At 41.2% G+C, this 20,281-nt stretch overlaps 1 protein-coding gene across 2 annotated transcripts in view; it reads left to right on the forward strand.

Moving 5' to 3' along the window:
- The window catches only part of LOC115373902 (double-stranded RNA-specific editase 1-like), a 63,667-nt gene that overhangs the window by 38,685 nt on the left and 4,701 nt on the right, over positions 1-20,281 (forward strand). The window contains exons 3-9 of one of the 2 annotated variants that reach the window (XM_030072539.1): positions 7,927-8,004; positions 10,477-11,417; positions 12,517-12,631; positions 13,794-13,962; positions 15,788-15,942; positions 16,163-16,331; positions 19,300-19,481. In XM_030072539.1, coding sequence (XP_029928399.1) covers positions 8,001-8,004; positions 10,477-11,417; positions 12,517-12,631; positions 13,794-13,962; positions 15,788-15,942; positions 16,163-16,331; positions 19,300-19,481 — 1,735 coding nt within the window. In that variant the 5' untranslated portion in view covers positions 7,927-8,000. The remainder of the gene's footprint in view (positions 1-7,926; positions 8,005-10,476; positions 11,418-12,516; positions 12,632-13,793; positions 13,963-15,787; positions 15,943-16,162; positions 16,332-19,299; positions 19,482-20,281) is intronic. The other variant, XM_030072547.1, reaches the window with a different exon arrangement.

Genomic DNA, 20,281 nt, shown 5'->3' on the forward strand with positions numbered 1-20,281 from the left:
TAAATAAAGTTACGACGTCTCTGTTGAGCGCCTTTACTTCCGTGCAAACCGTCATGAAGTCGGTTTTCTCTGTCGAATCTTCAATTAGATTTACATTCTGGTGGAAAAGCACACTGTAGATCCCATTATTTGATTTAGGACAGTTTAGTAATTGAATGCATACTCTATTAAGTGTTTGTAATAGACTCACAAAACAGTTTTACTTTTCATTTTCTTAACGCTATAGCCTGACACACTTTTTCCCCACTGGATGTGATGGTGCCCTACACACACACACACACACTTCCCTCCAGTGTTTCCAGGTTGCCTCTCTCCGCCCCGTCACATCCACCATCTCATCACCTCTCGCCGGCCTATCAATATGTCACACTCTCCAAATTCAGCACGTCTCCAAATGTCATTTCATGGGTGGAAAATGGAGTTTGTGTGTGAGAAAGGCACAGTGCTGCCGGCTGTGTTCGAGAAAGTTTTTTATTTATTTATTTATTTTTTTATTTCGTCGCATGTCGGAGGCCGCGGTTTTTCCCGCCCGCCACATCGATCCGTCTGCATTAAGGCGCTGGAATAGTTCCCTGACAGTTGTTTTGCAGTTGTTTGCCCTCTCCGGCTGTGGCGGGAACTCGCCTCCAGCGCCAGAACGAGGCGGCGAAATCCATTTATCACCTCGTCACCATCGGCTCATTCGCTCGTTACCGCTGTCCGAGCGCCCTCGCCCCTCTCTGACGGGGTTTCCTCGGGCCTGGACGAGGGGCTCACACAGGAAAATGTGCCTGACTTTATTTTCCGTGCTCAAGAAATGCACAATATTGTATGATTTGTTGCCTCCTTAACTGCTTTAGCTGCATTTTGCGAAATCCAGATCATGTCTACCCTCTTGATTTATCCCTCCTGATGTCATTGCACATGATTTTTGCATTTTTTTACTCATATCAGTTTGTCTATTTTCTTTCTTTTTTTCAACACAGGAGCTATAAGCAAAGTAATGACAGAAGTCGCTTTTTTATGTAGTTATGATATGTAATCTGATGTGTTGAGTTTCATAAATAGATATTATTACTGTTTTTTTCGTAAAGGATGCAAACCTTAGACACCATTATGTTGACTAATTTAATGGTGTAGAAAGACATACTGACTGTAAAAATAAAAAAAAGTGGCAGGCAGAGAGCTTGATCTTGGCCCAGTAATTGAAAGGTATAAAATCAGGTGTAATACAGATTTTAATTTATTGTACTCTGACTAAGGTGATATAGTAAATATTTTAGAGTTATTGAATAAGCAAAGTTGTGGAAGAGGACCATCTTCTGGGTCAAGTGGTGGGTTTTCAACCACACTGCTACACACTGTCAGACATAAAGGTACCGTACAAGTCTATTTCTGCCCCACCATGGTACAATCTACACAAATGTACCCAGTATAGGGCTGATTATTGCACCTCAAGGTGATTATCTGAATCTTAAAAAGCTAAAAAGATGTTCCCAAGCAGTAAAAACATATGCATATGCACCATTTCCTCTACATGTCGAGGAACAATATCAGGAGACCGTATTTGTTAGGCCAAATACAATGAATTAATAAATAAATACCTATATAAATAAATAACCTAAATAACTTAACCAAACCTCTACCTGTAGTGTTTAATTGCATGTTATGATGATGATTTAACTAACTGTAGCCTGTTAATTATGATTATTGGTTATTCTTACTTTGTTTTTATTTGTATTCTCTTGTATGTATGTGTATGTATTTGTATTTGTACTCTGTGAAAGAGAGTGGCTGACTCTCATTGGCCTCTTTGTACAATTAAAGGTTAAATTTAAGAAAAATTGGAAACGTCTGCAGATGGTTGATGGTCATTTTGTGGCGTCCGGTGGCACAAATCCCCCGTCACGGCGTCGCAGGCAGGAAGCGGCTCGTTTTGCGAAGGCGTGGCGCTCGTCGTGCGGCGGCGCGTGATCTCCAAGGCAGAAGTGTGTCGCGGCGTGGCGGGAGAGACGGCACAAATAGATTTTCATCTGCTTGGTCCTGGTTGTCTGATAAGCTGATTCTCCACACGACATGGATGGCAGGCCACGTATTCCCGTTTTTAATATACATGCCACTTCCCATTCCCACGGCTGTTTATCCTCAGGAATTTCATTTTGTTTCCAATTTGTTGGACGGACCTCTGCATTACTCCCCAACAAATAGCATTTCATTTTTTTTTTTTTTTTTTTTTTTTTGTACTTCGGTGATTCTGCAGGATGTGAACAGCATGTAACGTGGAAGATGAACATTAAAGATCCAGTGTTATAGGATACCTCATGTGCTCACGTGTGAAATTAAAGCAATAATTCTTTCAGCATCGGCATGCAAACAGCAACCAGGAGCCCTGATTTATGTTGGGTTTTTTTCCTCACTGAACAAAATGCAGTTTCAGTATCCTCAAAAGTTTCTGCGCTCCTCCTCTCGACGACATCACACAAACTTCCCCGATAACTACATTTGTTGACATTTTGCGTCGTTCCACAGCTAATTTTCTCCCTCCATTATCTTGGGAATGGCAACCTAAGCCCTGCTCTCCTTCCACCCGTCTCTCACAATAGAGCCAGTCGAACGCTCAGCCCGCCACCCTGATAACATTGTCATTTATAATGTTTGGAGCCCCGGCGTTGAGTGGCAGTGGGGCAGAAGGCCATATCTACCAACAGAGGAGCGATTATGGAGACCCGAGCAGGAGGCCTCTCCTGTCAATCCCATTGGTTTGGAGTTTCGCTCTGTTCTTCTAGCCGGGGCAAAGCAGATTAGCCATTTCGTCGGGTCTAATTGAGCTCTTGTCACTCTTAGCCGAGAATAAAAACACAGAAAACCACCAGCTTTTAAACAGGGGATTCCTGCAGAGACAAAGAAGAAAAAAAAAAATCGAAAATTGCTTCATATTCTCAATATCTCTTCCTTTACCAGTCAGGTGTTGTGATATGAATAATGTAAAGATTCCTCCACCGTGAATGAATAAAAGAAGTTGATCAGGCCAGTTTCAAGAGTTTGTCACAGAGAAAAGTTAAGTTAAGATTAGTTTGGTTTAATTAAGAAAGGCGAACAACTTGGGTTAAGGTAAGGTTTTGTTGTGCTGCGAATGAAAACTGCACTTGATATCGTGACATGATACCAGATATCGTCTGGGCTTTTGGATATCCTAATATCATGATACGCCATTTAAGTCATATTCTAGTTTTAAAGGCTTCTTAACAGTTAAGGGAGGCAGTTTTCTGAACTTAATAGACAGATCTTGTTGTGTTACTCGCCTCTACCTGATTGGCTGTCATATTCACATGACTAATGACTGTTTATCAATAATCTCTTGTGTAAGTATCTTGCCAGCAGTCACCCCTACAATAACAATATTGAGGTATTTGGCATTTGCCATTTGGTCAGAAATTAATCGACATTCATCAATTAATTATTTTGAGTCATTTTTAATAAGAAAATGTTCAAATTCTCTGATTCCAGCTTCTCAGATGTGTATATTTTCTGGTGTCTTTTGTCCTCAATGACAGTAAACTAAATATCTTTGGGTTGTGGACAAAACAAGATATTTGACGATGTTTCCGTGAGGGCTGTGTGGCACCGTGATCAACATTTTTCACTGTTTTCTGACATTTTATGGACCAAACAACTAATCAATTAATCAAGAAAACAGTCAAAACATTAATAAATAGTGAAAATAATCATGTTGTCACAGCACAAAAAGACATTTAAACATATTTTAAATGCTTTTAAATTCTGCTTGTACTTATTAATTTCATTTTTGAATCAATACTTAAGCTTAGATTGTTCTGTTTATTCTTAGCTTTGCTGAAATCAGGATAAATAACACAGAATGAGGATGTATTTCTTCGATTGCCAGACAATGTCAAGACATTTTTAAAAAATTCACAAAAAAACAATCCCGTGCTAGAAGCTGGATGCGTTACACTCGGCTTGACTGTTTAGCTGCGATCAGTGTGTCGTGCACACGCGGTACGACAGGCTATTTGGGCTGGTTTTGCATGAATAAATCCTCAGATCGGCATAACATGAATATATAAAGCCTGTTTCTATATGATGGATGTATGGAGAGGGAGGCGGGGGTGCGACCGTCAGATTGAGACTATCATTTGTCCACAAATAGAGCTCATTAATCTCTAATCTGACTGCTTGTTCAATACTCGACACTCAAATGAACCTGTGCACAGGAGAATTAACGAGCCTCTGTCAGCGGTTCATCGCTCTGAATGATACTTCCAGAAGTTTCTGTGGCGAGATGAGATAAGCTTTGCTGCTGAGACATGATACGATAAAGGTGTTGTAGTGTGGCTGCACTGTTAAAAATCAATATATCACTGTAAGCTTAATTGTGATACACTGGCATAACTACTATTCATAATAATAATAACAATGAGGCAATAGTAATGTACATTTTTAACAGAATGTTAATTGCCATTCTGTCAGGCAGTAATTTTAATCTCTGGTTTCATGAACCACGTCAAGTAACATCTGAATTGCAGCAGGAAACAATACTTAAAGAGGAACTTTACCCTAAACCCATGTCTGTGTGAAGACTGACCTCTAGTGGTGGGAAAAAGGAGGGCACCTGCTCTTTGGTGGCAGGTGATGTCACCACCTGTGGTTCTCTGTGGGGTTTTGGTAGTGGGTCATCTTCCTTTACCCGAGGATCTTTGGTTAAACTGGGGCTGCTGTCCATGGTGCTGAAATGTGGCCTCTCTCTCCCTTGCACTCTCTCTCTCTCTCTCTAATCTTGCAAAAAAGAGAACTTATTGTTTATTTAAGAAAGATTACAAATGTGGAAAAATATGTTAAGTAGCCTTTAATTTGCCTAAAAGTCAGAGATCATTATATATTGAAACAGGAGGATGCAGAGATTGTGATTGAAGGTGAAAAAAATTGTGAATATTGTGAGGTGGACAACAAATTCATTTGATTCTATACTGTCTTTTCTATAACACCTTGTTAATAATGTTTTAGCATTTAAAGCATGGGATAAAACGAGGTGAGTAAGATATGATAGATGAATTTCTCTAACATATGAGGGATGAATATTGTCTTATACTCAGGCCAATATGGCAATTAATTTATTCAATTTTATTTTTTAATTTTAATTTTTCAATTTTAATTTTTTTAATTTTATGTACACATTTTTTTTTATGTTCAGGGATCCAGTCTGATTGTGGAAATAATACAACAGGTTTATATTTCATAAACCTGGTGAATGCGGTAACTTCTCTCACGTGCCATGTACAATTGCATGTGTTCACACAAGTGGTTCTTGCATTATCTTTGTCAAGTAACACTGATCAGCTTCTGTTGCTGTTTTATTATATCAGATTATATCAGAAAATATATTAAAATACACCTGGACTCTACAGGTAGCTAAACCTGTTTTGCCTCACAGGTCTTTTTTTTAAGTTTATGGCCTCTGTTGTGAAATTGTGGGATTGGGATTGGGCAGTAACGTGATGAAGACAGCCCCTCTCATCCCTCCAAAATAAGAGTCCCAGGTCACTTTGGAAAACTGACTCCGCTCAGCCAGCCAGAGGAGCGGAAACCTGCCACCCTCAGCCCACAAATCAGCAATAATTATCTTGTATTTAATCCCGGCTGGAGTTTATTTATTTATGTGCGAGAATGACATGTTGAGTGACAGTTTCCTGATTAGGCTGCAGGAAATAATGTCGGCTCGGTGTGTCTTATCACCCCGAGAGGCGAGTCCCTCCGCCTGAGAGGGCTGGCTCCAGGCAGGCTGATGGCTGAAGGGGGGAGTTTGGCGACGAGTTGCGACACGTTGGCAAAGAAGGAGTTGAGAGACGAGAGCGGGTGGGAAAATGTCAGACTGACGGTAACTGCTGTAAGGTTCCCCAGCCCCATGTCATTTGTTTGGAATGATAATTACCACAAAATCAACCCCATTTTGGTGTGATTAAAAATACTTCTCACTGTGTGTAACACCAAAAAAAAAAAAAAACAAGCAAGTTTTCATCCTTCACATATTTAAAAAAATAACTTTCAAGCCTTCTCAACAGTTACCTTTTCATTTTTTTTACATTTTACTTTTGTCTATCAAATGCATCTTGTCACCTTACATTAGGGCTGGGCACTATAATGATATTATATCAATATAGTGATTTGAGGCTAGATAATATCTGGGATTTTAGATATCATAATGTCATCATTTGGCATAAATGTTGCCCGGGGTTTGGTCGTCATGGTCGGAGATAAAAAGAGAGTGGATTCACTGTCCGGTTTTCTTTCTAACTGTTTTCGTTTTGAACTCACCATCTAGTCCAGTAACTCTTGAGATGATCCACTTTCTGTCGAGAGTTTCCTGCACACCGAACTCGCTGAGCCTCTATGTATAGCTGTCACGCCTTCAAATGATGCTTTCACTTGCACTCGGCTAACGGTGTGGCATTCGCTGAAACTGGGATATAAAGCACTTTTACAAGAAGCTGCCCAAAACAGAAGCAGATCAGAAAACAAGGAGGCTTTGCACTAAAATATGAACAAATATACTTATGAAACAGGAAGTTACAAATAAAGGCATTTCTCTAGTAAAGGCCTCGTATCCTCTGCAGTTTTAGGTAAATAAAGGCCCCAGCCGCTATTTGAGGAAATACAGTTACATGCAGACTGAACATACTTTAATATTTTGGTGAAGTTTGGTATCTTACTGTTGGCTGGGGGTTTTCATACTTTTTCATTTTCCAGATCCAGAAACTTGACTTTTATTATGCCACCCATCACATTTGAAATGATTTTGTCCTTGGAGCCCTGATATTAAAAAAAAGATCATTTGTTTTGCTGTGTTAAATAGTTAAAAAACCCATGGTAAAATAGTTGATGATGTGGGAAAAATATTAATTCTTGAAACATTGCAGAGGTAAACTGTGCTCTATACGAGCTTTGCAAGGGACCTAGATGTCGCTGGACATGTGATGAACTCCTGAATCTATCTGTGTGTCAGAGGAAGAGATAATAGCTGAGACCTCTGGGTGAACTGGGTGTGTGTCCCATCTCATGTTCGAGACACGTGGTGTTGTGCTGCCTCAGGGTACAGTTACCTTAATCCTGTGGAAAGAGGGAATTCTCAGATTAAGGGTCATCGCCTTCATCGTGTGTTTCATGAGGAAACTGCCTCGTATTATGACTGTTTATTGTCTGAGTTTGGATAAGAATCCTCAGCTTGATTGAGAACTGCATTTCATCTCTGAGGTTGATTGCTTGATTGATTTTATTCAACCATAAAAAAATAAATAAATACAGGATACGCAGAAGTGTGGCTCTCCCATGATGCACGTAAAACAAAGAATTCTCAAGAACATCTTGCAGAAGGAAGAATTCCCCCATAATTATAAAATTAGCAAGAAATGACCCCAATATATGGCAAGAAATTAGCAACCATCAGAAAATAGGCACGTTCAGACGGCGTTCACAAACATTTAGATGTCAGAAACTAATTTCATTTCAGTGTATTAGTCTGTCCATTGTTTTCATGAATTCTATTTATCCTCTTTACCTTTCAGTAATTAAAAAAAAGGAAAAAAGAGGAGGAAAACAGGCTTCATAACAGTCGGTGTATTGTCGGTGTATGTATTGACTGAGGTATCATGCAGTTAAAACCTATTCTGGAGGCGACAGCTTCTATTGATATAAGTTTTAAAATTTCTACTGGCCACCGCAAAAGCTGATAAAGACTACAGATTACATGAAGGCCTCTTTAAGATTGTCAGAAAGACTTATTTGTTCCAGTGAAAAATGACAAAAATGTACCGAAAGTTTTTCCGTACAAAAATTCCTGGCAAAGAAGAACACCAGAGTAGAATTCCCTCTGGTTTCAGTTTGATTAGGATATGGCATGCCGCAACGAAATTGGTTTTATTTGTGTGTTTCCAGCAGGTCGAGCTGGAGCCCGGCCACCTCGAAACCAACAGAGGCTGCTCACCATCGAGGGGGACGAAGAGGAGAGTATGAGTGAGTCCCAGTCAGAAATATTAATGCACATGTTTTGTATCAACTTCCTATAAACTGTAGCTTCCTTTTTAAGCTCTGAAAACAATTCAGTTTTGACTCGTAGAATATTGTGGTGTGATTTTTCACTAGATGCGATGACCCTTTTATGTGCCTCAAATTACACGCAATATTAGATGCATGCATGTAGGAAAAAGGAATCCAATGCCTTATGTTTCCATTGTTGCGCAGTTTTGTTTTGCTGTGTTAAAGGATTGTCCTTGAAAATGTGGCTTCCAATTCATTTTTTCCCAGCTCAGGTGGCAGGATCAGAGCTTAATCCCAGGGTCAGAGTGTATCTGCTGTGTTATTTCAGCCCGTTTTGATGACCGATTCTAAGCTTGTCCCCCCCTGCTCTCAACTAAAAAAGCTCCCTAAAGCCCCCTGGAGCTCCACCTCTGGATTTAGAGCAGAGGTCTATTTCAGCCTCAAACCGCCCCAGACCCAGAATAAACCTCCCATAGCAGTGAATGGAAAATACGGATGGAGCAGGATTCTGTGTTAAAGTTAAAACGCATGCAAGGCCGGGCAAAAAGAAAAAAAAAATGTTTCACTTTAAACTGACACCATTCAATCCTGAAGCCTGAGCTTTTGAGAATGTTTAATTCAGAGGGAAAAGACACAAGTTTAGTTGGAAAAAAAATGATGTGATCATCAAGCTAAGAGACAGAGATCCATTTGTCCGGGTAGATGGATGTGCTTGAAGACATGAACCGGATCGCCAATTTGGCACCGTGTTTTGGCCCGATGCTGCTTTGCCCCAGCACTAACTGATGGGCCCCTTTTATATGCTTCATTATTTGTGTTTGGACACCAGTAATCCCCTCCCTGTTCTGTGTAAGCCAAAGCGAAACCAGTCGGGAGAGCATGTGGATTATGCCTAACAGCACGGGGAGGGTCGGTAGCAGGCTGATGATGGAAGTCGTCAAGGTTGTCCAAGGGCTTTCTGATGCAGCTTTACTCCCAAAAAACAGTTTTGATCGGACCGTTTAAATCTAAGACACCCCATTTAGATGCATGGACAACTGACCTTCATGTTGATGTGTCTCCTGCAGATTTTTTTGTTGTTCGGAGCGGTTTCCTTGCCAAGCTGCAGCAGTTGCTATTTCAGTGAAGTCACAACAATATGTTAAATCTCTTCTCTCTCTTCACCCAATAGGCCTATAATCACTCCCCCCCTCTTGTTGCTCAGGGCATTAACTGCCATTGTGTTTTTCTTGTTTGAGTTTCCACCCCCTCTCGCATGCATGTTATTTACTTTGCATAGCCTACTGTGCTGTGACGGCAAGCCAAAGACAATTCTGTCTGGGCGCTGTGCACTCTGTTTCAGGACATAGTGACTCGCAATGCATATTGGCTTCCAGTAAAATAAATTGGTCTTGCATTGTTAGCCGGCACATGAACATCTCGATTTACATTGATAGATTTTTATGTGTCGAAGTCACTCTATTGCAATGTGTAAACTGTTGTTGATTTATTAAGCAAATTGCCCGTCTGTCTCCAGCTGGTTGCCACAAGATTTCTTGACCGCCTAACACAGACGAGCTAGCAGTGTTTGTTTTTTTGTTGTTTTGTTTTTATTTTTTAATTTTTTTTACCCAAATTCATTTTCAGTGTGGCTCCTGGTTTCCTGTTTGAAATGACCACATTTAACCAAATGAATCCTGAGAGTTGATTAAGTCTCTTGAGCAGCTTCCTTCAGGCATCATTATTTCAAGTGCAAATCCATTTTTGGGAAAGTTGACATCCTTGTTTGCACCCTCATCTTCCCCCCACAACCCCCATAAACCTGCATTTTATAGAAGGATTACTTTCTGTCCTGAGCACCGAAAGGAGTAACCTATCGAGCTTTTGCTGGAGGATGTTATAAATGGAAATTTACATTAAGTTCCATCGGCTTTGTTAACAGGGCCCGGTGATATGTGTTCCTAAAACACAGATCTTCCAGAGAATAGCAACAATACCTTTTGTCTTTTAAAGAAGGCTTAGTTTAAATTTGTGCTGTAGTTTTCTTCATTTGGAGGAAGACAAAGGCTAACTCACTGCAATAAACAAAGTCATATAAATACTTTTTAATGGCAATTAAACTCTCAAAGCTCATGTTACCTTGTTAAGGGAAGTATTAAAAAGTAGAAAATTTTCATTGTCATTTCTTCTAAATGTTGTGTCGCTTGGTTAATCATGTTTTTTATGTTACAATTACTATTTTGATGTGATAAATTAAGGTATCATTATCTTTTGTAGACTTGCTTATCCATTGTAAGTGTGCCAACATAATTTACTGTCACTTGATTATTCCAATGCCACCCCTAAAATATTGATAAGGAACACACATCACTTGTTCAGTTACAAAGAGAGGTAAAGGAATCTCTAAATTTTACATTTACAAGATCCTGCAACGAAGGCGTTGTAAGTTACTCTTTCTGGGCACCGCAGGTTCATGCAGCACTGATGTTAAGGAAAATCGGAACTTGGACAACCTCTTCTCCAAAGAGGGGGTTGCAGCTGAGGCTGCTCAGCTCCCCAATGGGAGCGGTGGGGGTGGGAGGAAGCGGCCCTTAGAGGAGGGCAATAATGGGCACACACATTCCAAGTACAGGCCCAAGAAGCGTAAGAAAGTCCCCGGGCCCATTCTACCTAAGAATGCCCTCATGCAGCTGAATGAGATCAAGCCGGGGCTGCAGTACAAACTGCTCTCCCAGACCGGGCCGGTCCATGCTCCTGTCTTTGTGATGACTGTGGAGGTCAATGGGCAGCTCTTTGAGGGTTCAGGTCCTACGAAGAAGAAGGCCAAGCTGAACGCAGCTGAGAAGGCGCTGCGCTCCTTCGTCCAGTTCCCCAACGCATCTGAAGCCCACATGGCCATGGGTCGGACATTGTCCGTCCACACGGATTTCACCTCTGACCAGGCGGACTTTCCAGACATGCTCTTTAATGGCTTTGAAACATCTCCCCCAGCGGATGACCCATTTTACCTTGCATCCAACAGTAATGGTTCCTTCAGCTCATTGGGAATAGAGTACCCATTGCTAGCCTCCCCTGTCCCAAACTTGGTCCAGGCCCCTTTACCGGTACCTCAGGCCCCCGCCACCTTCATCGCTCCTACAAATGGCAAGAACCCCGTCATGATCCTCAACGAGCTGCGGCCGGGCCTCAAGTATGACTTTGTGTCTGAGAGCGGAGAGAGCCACGCCAAGAACTTTGTCATGTCGGTGACTGTAGATGCACAGAACTTCCAGGGTTCTGGGCGGAACAAGAAGCTGGCCAAGGCCCGGGCTGCCCAGGCTGCTCTCTCAGCTCTCTTTAACATGAAGCTGGACCAAGCACCATCACGACAACCAATACCGAGAGAAGGACTGCAGCTTCACCTGCCACAGGTAAGCAGGCTCTGAATGATGGCATTCTTTTGCTGTCCAGTGTCATTCTTTTTTTGTTGAGCCTAATTAAGTAAGATAACTGCAATATGCAAAGCTAATGATGGCATACAGTGATGCATAAGGTTGTGATTACATAGGACTTGCATTTGAACGCATCTGTCCATTTGATTATATTCAGTGGTTTGTTTGCAGCAGATGTCGTCCAAAATCTGCACCTCAGACTGTGAATGTGGCATGTGACAGGGTAGTGATCAGAGCAGAAAAATCTCATTGATTGATTGATGGTAAAAAATATTGAATTATCACTGTTGAATAACATAATTACTCAAACATCACTCACACATTTTTAGTTCTGTAATTCTTTCTTGCGAAGTGAGTTATAGTGGAACTGAACCTTGCATCATTTTGCTGAGGGCCCTCTGGAAGCCCCTCAAGGGCCCCTGAGGGTTCTCGAATGCCACTTTGAAGACCACTGTCCTGTGCGATCATGGCCTCATGCAACACCTCACAACAAAATCAGTGTTGCACTTGAAGGGGGTGAATATTAATTAATACTGAAAAAAAATGTGTCTACAGCTGTCACACATCAACTACAAACCTCTGCCAAAGTCTTATTGAAAATAAGACCAATAAAGCACAGAGGTTCAAAACGGTGTGCACTGGGAATCTATTTACACATAACCTAATCCCTGCCTGTAATCCCTGGCCACAGATAACAATGGTGCTATCTTAATTAACATCACCCCTGACTGCTATTCAAACACAGCTATTGATTATACAAGCATTCCCCCGTAAAGTCTGTTTTATTTACAGATCAGTCAGTGAAGGAGAGGATTTGACTGTGTTAAGCCTCTCAGACGCCTTGGCCGGCGTTCACACCAGTGCAACCCTGCTTAATTGAAATATTTAGTCATAGTTTTAATGTGGATAAGAGGACTTTCAGCACATTCCAGTCATTTGTCTTTGGAGAGATTGTCTAAATTTTTCCTTTGGGTTCAAACCAAAACCTCCAAAAGCTTCTCTGTTTCTCCCTGTATTTCTTTTTTCCTCAAAAGCTGTTTTTTTTTTTTCAAATGTGTCTCTTGCTTTGCTGTCTCAGGTGCTTGCAGACGCCGTCTCTCGTCTGGTTGTTGACAAGTTCAGTGAACTGACCGACAACTTCACGTCCCCCCATGCTCGACGGAAAGTCTTGGCTGGTGTGGTCATGACAACAGGTATGACTGACTCATCCTGCTTTGCTACAAACAAGAGATCACTTGAAGCTTGGGTAATTGTTGGTCTGTTGGTGGCACTGCGGTGGGCCAATTCATTTCAGTGTAAAAATGCATCAGTGACCAAAGCTTCATCAGATTTGGCCAGGCAGCTTCATGAGCACAAACCTTATTGCTCTGTTGGTGCTGCTGCTGTGGGCCAATCAGTTTCATTTCATAAAGACTCAACATCACAATATGAAGCTATGTCATCTGCAAAACTGGGACAGCAGTGTCTGAGACACTGCTGCTTGAAGCCTGTGAACATTTTGTCCTGTTGGTGGAGCTATGCTGGGTCAAATGATCCCCAGGGAAACATTGTTGCTGTTGGTCCAGTACTGAGTGAGATTACCTAAGGTGCAAAACAGGCTGCAATGTAATATTTGCAACTGTAATTGTCATTTAGACCCCAAATGATGGCGACATCTGGGTTCAGGTTTAAACATACCGAAATTACCCTTTAATGCACATTTGATATGTTTGTTATATGTTTACATTAGGTATTGGCTATACGACTACTTTTATGTTTATTCAAACAAAAAGTGCATAATGTTGCACCTTCATTTGTTTTCAATATAAAACTTGAAACTTTGGTGAATTGAGTCCTTTTGTTTGCAGTATCAGTACATTTTCAACACATTATAACAATAGTGAGTGTTGGTGGTGGCACTGTGGTGGGCCAGTCAGGTTTATATTCAAAATGTCAGTATCACAATCTATCATTCCCCCAAATTCTGTCTAAATTGGGCAAACAGAGGCTCAGCAAGTCCACGTAGACATGGGGGACAACTGGCCTTGCTCGCCTATTGGGATCTGTGTAAACTACTTACCAAGGAAGAAATAATATTTGACACTTGTGTGTTTGATTCAAGTTTTGACCAGAGCTCCATCCTTAGCATTCAGATTTGTCAGGCAACTAACTTGCATTCTGAAAATGTTTTTTTTGGCTCTGTCTTTTGAGGTTTTATCTCAAACTGTGACTTTATTTCTGCCTCTGAGGAAGTTTGGCCTCCAAGAAATATTGGAATATGTCCAATCTGCAGGTACAGAGCAGCTGTCAGACCCTTCACTGGAACAAATGTCTGTTTTCCATTGCAAATGTCTCTCTTCAAATTTGTGTGTCCAGGCACAGATGTGAAGGAGGCCCAGGTCATCTGCGTGTCCACAGGGACCAAGTGCATAAACGGTGAATACATGAGCGACCGGGGGTTGGCACTGAACGACTGCCACGCTGAGATTGTGGCTCGACGGTCACTCATCAGGTACCTGTACTCCCAGCTGGAGCACTTTCTCAGGTGAGTCCAACTGCAGCGGAAAACTGAGGGACTGTGTCTAGAAAAAAAATTAGTTGGACTGTGTTTACTGTACTGTATCTGTCTTTATGTGCATCTCTAATGCACCAGGAGAGCTGCAGGTCTTTAAAAAGTCAATGCTCAAAGAATTTCTGGATAATCATGGTGTATTCCAGCCTGGAAAACTGAGAAAATATGATTAAAAAAAATCTTTTGGGGAGTCGGGGAATATCAGCAAATTTTACAAATTGGTCACTTGGATATAGGAAAATGTATATATATTCCATATGCTGAGGTTTTCAACTCCACTGGAATGCAAACCAGACAGTCTACCCGTTAAGAAAAACATTAACAAACAAGAAAGACATCATTTATTATTATTGAAGCACTCTGACTTAGTTATGGCATAGAACAGGGCTATTCAATTACAAATTCAGTTGGGCCAGATTTTTAACCGAGACCTTAAGCTGGGCCAGGCATTTTCAGTGGTCAGTAAGCAGGAGGTAATGACAAATTACAAACCAACAGAAACATAATGAAATAACAAGTGATGTTTATTCATCATTTTGTCATTTTAATTTTTGTATAAAGCAGCCATATCACACGAAGGGAAGCTGCTGTGGCTCTCTCTTGTGTTGTACATGTCCGCACCAAAGTAGTACTGCTCCGGTTGTAAGATGCAATTAAACTTTGCACCTTTGAGGTTCTCTGCTGAGATCCTTCGGGAAAGTTTACCCGGAAAGTCGGGTGTTTTTCCAGGTGGTGTCTCCGGACATTGTACTCCTTAAGTACCGCAACGCAGTCATTACAAAGTAAACACATAGGTTTGGCGTTTGGAGTTGGTGGTAAAATAAAACAGTATCTGTCTGTCCAGACAGGGTTAAAACGGCGGTTTTCATCGTCAATTTTTCGTTTAAGGGTTGAAAAAGACATACTTTTGAGCCGCTAGCATCAGTAACTTTCAAAACAACGCGCTGCAGTGTGACTTGGTTGTGTGTTGCTAGGCAACGTGGAGTGTTGCATTCACTTTCTGAACTACTGCAGGGATTTCGAGTTCATTCTTGCGAATGTTTTTCTCTGCTTTTTTGGTTGAACCACGAGCTGGGCCACTCGGGAATTGCTTCTGGGCCGCATGTGGCCCGTGGGCCGCCAATTGAATAGGCCTGGCATAGAAGAAGACTTTAAACAAAAAATTAATCAGATATTAAGGACTATTACTCTTACATATAGCTATTGGGCATCTTATTTTTTTCACCATGCGATGCTTTTTGTTTTATATCTAGAACAGTACAGAATAGGATCAGGATATAGTTGTATATATATATATATATATATATATATATATATATATATATATATAGATAGATAGATAGATAGATAGATAGATAGATATAGATATATATAGATGGATCTATTGTGTTCTATTCCAACATCACCTCCCTTTTTCTTGCTTTAATGTTAACTTTGATGCCAACTGCTGCTACTGCTGCTGTGTTATTTGAATTTGCCCTTAGGGGGCTCAGTAAAGGTATAGCCAATCTAATCTACAATAAGTAAAACATGTTTTCATGTTCATGTAGAGACAATACATGATTTTGAAAATGAAAATTGAAAATGATCTGATTGGATTTTGGGACTTAAATGAAAAAAAAACAGATTTTCTTGACACGACTATAACTCCTTAATGCGTTAAGATGTTGAGTATGTATTAATACTCTGTTAGGGGGAACACAAAACCTTAATCCTTGGTGCAAAATAATGCCATTTGATGCTTGCAGTGTCTCGGCTAACTTACCCATTATCCCTGTTTGATTCCTCGTATTTCCAGTAACAACAAAGAGGAGCACCAGAAGTCAGTCTTCACTGCCTGCGACAACAGACAAGGCTTCCGGCTGAAGGAAAACGTCCAGTTTCACCTCTACATCAGCACCTCGCCATGTGGGGACGCCCGCATCTTCTCTCCTCACGAGGCTGGAGCGGAGGGTTAGTGGATGAAGTGAAAAAATAATGTTGTTTAGTGTGGCCAAACTCCAACGTTTTGGGCAAAATCCCCTTTTTCTGACTTGCCCAGACTAAGACATGATGTTTAATCCCACTTTATCTCGTGTGTCTGTTAACTCCACGATAGGATGAAGTTGTAGAGCAGTAAAAGTTACTGTAAGAGCTTCAAAATGGCTTGCATGTGATGTTTTTCATGCCACAGACCAGGGAGACAGACATCCAAACAGGAAAGCCCGCGGGCAGCTGCGCACCAAGATCGAGTCGGGGGAGGGAACCATCCCGGTGCGCTCCACCAACACCATCCAGACGTGGGACGGGGTCCTCCAGGGCGAGAGGCTGCTCACCATGTCCTGCAGCGACAAAATTGCCAGGTTTGTAATTCATCCTCCTGCTTTTCCCTCTGACTCCACATGGAAGCAGAGTCTGTTTGGACATGGTTGCTAGGGCCAATAGGACACCGATACCCAATATTTAGGACCAAGATTCATTTACAGTAAATTTGAAATAGTAGTGTTCAGTATTAGATTCACTATCGCAAACCTTGCTTTGAATTCACAAATGTTAATGTTAATTGAAAAAAATGTTTATTAGCATGATTATATCAGTAGAAAAAAGTCAAAAGAAAAAAGGTTGTGTATAAAACTACCCACATGCGCAGATGAGAGTTTGTTTTTTTTTTGCCTAAAATGCAATCAATCCATTTGGTCATAAAAAGGGCCTGTAATACGGCCACTGTGGTTCCTCTTGTTTTAGTCTTTTACCTCCTTGTTTTTTTTCTTTTAGCCTTTTGAGTTTGTGTTAGATCCCTGCTCTCCAATCGAAATCTCTTCAGGCGGCTCTGTTGGTGATGTTTCCCCTTTATTGTAGCCTGTATTAACTCTTCACCCCATAGACTCAAAAGGCACATAACCTCGGGATTACTCCACTGGCCTGAGCCTTCATCCTCCATCATCCTACTCATTGCTTTTATCCAACTTGTTTCGAATTGTTTGCAGGACAGGCTGCCTGATGTAGGCATGTGTTGACCCGTGAAGCCAAAAGTGGATCTGCAGATATGCGTTTTCGCCCACAGTGCACGCTGCACGGCCACTGTGGGCTATGCATGGCAAATTGTGCTCACTCCCTCACTCATGGACGACCAGCGAGGGACATTTAGAGGGATGCATGTAAAAAAAAAAAAAAAAAAAATAGGTTTCTCAGTGAATCTCTTCCTTGCGCTCATTGTTCATGTGAAGCAGCCATTTCGAGGTGGTGTTGTCGATTTTTGGAAAATAAAACACCTCGTCTGGGGGCTCGAACACACTCTTGAACACGCCCACGACCGACCGGCGAGGCTTCGAGTGCAGTGAAAAACAAAATCCACAAAGTAAAGCAAGTAGAGTGAAGTTCAACCGGTACCATGTAGTGGAAAAACAGTGGAAAAGTGGAAAAACAGGGACATTTAGCAGGACGTGTGCAGGTGTGGAGGTGTGGGTCTGGACCGGGGGGAAGGCAACCACTCACTGTTTGGTTCCTCTTCGTTTTTTTCTCGCTCATATTTGCATAATGCACATCCGATGTGGACGACACGTGAGCGTAAGATCAGAACTGGGTCACTTGTACAAGGAAAATGATACCAGAAGAGCAAACGGTGCTGAGAGTGATGAGAGAGGAATAAGATCTAACGCTGGTGAGTTCAAGTTTGCAGTTTTGATTTGTGGTTTCCGGCGTGTGGAGGTGCGTCCTTACCCGACCCCAGACTGAGAAGACAGATGAGTGTTCCCTCGCGCAGCTTGAGAAATGTCTTTGTATCGCACCAGTCAAACATATGAATGAGTTAATTATACATGTGGATCGACGGGGTCTATAATCTGGCTGCATTGTATAGGTTTCTCTTTTCAGAATAGGAAAAGGGGCTCTGCGTTCTCCGTTATGGTGTTGAAGTGTGTGTTTGATCAAAGTCACTTGGAATCCTAATGATTATGATTAGGTGCATTTTAAAAGAGGCTAAATTAACTCTCTGTCATGCCGCAATCACTCGGCTGGGAGCTGCAGATCTCGAGGTGTCATTAGGCCGCCGGAGGCTTGATTAGACTTCTTGATTAATCGCCAGGGAGCCGCAGAGCCGCCGGCCCCCCCTCGGACCAGAATCAACTGTGCATTATCTGGAGAATTACCACAAACAATGATGTTGATTTTTTTTTAAGATTTGTGTGTTTTACGTTCCTTGCTCAGGCTCCCATTCTGCTTTTTAAGTGAACCTCAGTTTCCCCCTTTTTCCCTCCACGTCAAGGTGGTTTTTCGAAACGGAGCACAAAATGTTGACAAAATGACTGAAAAGGTCCCGGGTCGGGCGAACAACCTCACTAATCATGCGACTTTTACGGCAAATGGCGACACTGAAGCCCAGATAAAAGCCTTCCTCTTATTTTGATGAATAAAATGACATTTTGGATACAAATGTGTTTTTAAATCTTTTTCCACTAAAATCAGGCTTCGAAGGCTTTTGCATGAAAAGGCAAATGTTAAAGTGGTAATCTCCACAATTTTTTAATGTTTATTTTGTGGCCATCTTTGGTGCTAAATGCTCATAACTACTTCCTGTGCACCAGAGGAAGTAAAAATAAAAGTTTCATGAACTGATGATTGAATCACTGTTGTGTTGTAGCAATCAGAGGGATCAAAACAGGCATTTATTTATATGGAAATGTCACAGATTATTATTTTAATATTGATTTTTTACCAATAAAAGAAAATCACAAAGAAAATAAAGGCCATATCTTTTTTTAGTACATGCAGTAGCTTCATACAAAAGGAATATAAGTCATGAAAACCCTTTATTCTAAAGTTTGATGAAATTATTACCAGCTCTTGCAAACTGATCTCTGACATTCAAATAAAACTCACAGTTGAATAACTTTGAAGTTATTTGCTCATGAAATCGTTCACTTTATCCAGGTTGCGGTCAGATTTCCTTCAGAACCGTTGAACCGGCGTTAATTTCCAGTTCTGCTCGTCAACAACAATTTTTTCGAAGACAAAAATGAAAACGAGCACGGACGAAATATCATGACATTTTCCGTGGACAGATAAAAGTGACAGGAGAATGTGAGAAATGAAAACACAACTTCTGACCTCAGCTTGGAAAGGGAACAGACGCGTCGGCAAACTTTTGCTTTTTCATATCGAAATACGAGAAGCTATAATGAGAAACGAAGATAAATCCACGTGTAAAGGTCACTGACGCGTAAAACTACTCTTCAGCAAAATTCAGTCGAGTCAAATGTGTTTTCCTGTGCATTTGTTCCCTGCAGACTGGAATAAATGGAATAAACCTGTTGTTGTTTTGTTTCCCGGCAGGTGGAACGTGGTGGGATTTCAGGGCTCTCTGATGAGCTACTTCACCGAGCCCATCTACTTCTCCAGCATCATCCTGGGCAGCCTGTACCACGCCGACCACCTCTCCCGGGCCATGTACCAGAGGATCACCGAGATCGAGGGCCTGCCGCCGCCGTTCGCCTTGAACCGGCCGCTCCTCAGTGGTGAGACGCTTTTACACCTCACTGATCTCCATGAAGGTTTTTATTTAATTTTTCCCCCAGGAGGAAGAGGAGGAAGATGCTACACCTGACACTCTGTCTTTTTTATTATTGGTGAAGCAACAGATAGACGCTACATGACATCACATGCATTCATATAATAACTAACATGGGACATTAAACAGAGACTGTGTAAAGAAAATGTGAAGAAAAAGAAAACACTTAAACCCTAACCCTAGATTCCCCCTCTTCATGTCTCTATATTGTATATTTTATTTTATGGTGTTCCTGGATTACCATAAAATTGAAGGATTTATTCCAGGCAGGGAATACAATCTGTTCTCCAGGGACGTAATAATATCTATGTAAGATTTAATGAAAAGATGAAATTGGGGGCGGGTTATTGCGATTTAATTTTTCCTTTTTTTATTTTTTCAACGTTTGGCGACCACACGAATACTCTTCTCTTGGCTTCTGAGCACACATTCCTGTTTTTGTCTTGTTCACTTCATTAATTTTGATATTTCAGTCCATCCCTTCATGTGTATGCAAATGTACGTACATTTACAATGCATATGTGATTACCTCAGTGAACTGATTGTGTTATGCAGTGTCGATATTTCAGTTATTTGATTTTGTTATGTGGTGTCTCTTCCATATTGAAAAAAGGGGGGGGAAGAGAAAAACAATGTAAATTTGGTCGCAAAAAAAAAAGTCATTGGCATTTTCAATAAAAAAAATAAAAACAAAAAATGCCAGACACAGACAAATTCTCAGTCAACTGTGTGGGAACCCTCACATGT

Source organism: Myripristis murdjan, chromosome 2 (genome assembly GCF_902150065.1).
Source record: "Myripristis murdjan chromosome 2, fMyrMur1.1, whole genome shotgun sequence".
Lineage (NCBI taxonomy): Eukaryota > Metazoa > Chordata > Actinopteri > Holocentriformes > Holocentridae > Myripristis > Myripristis murdjan.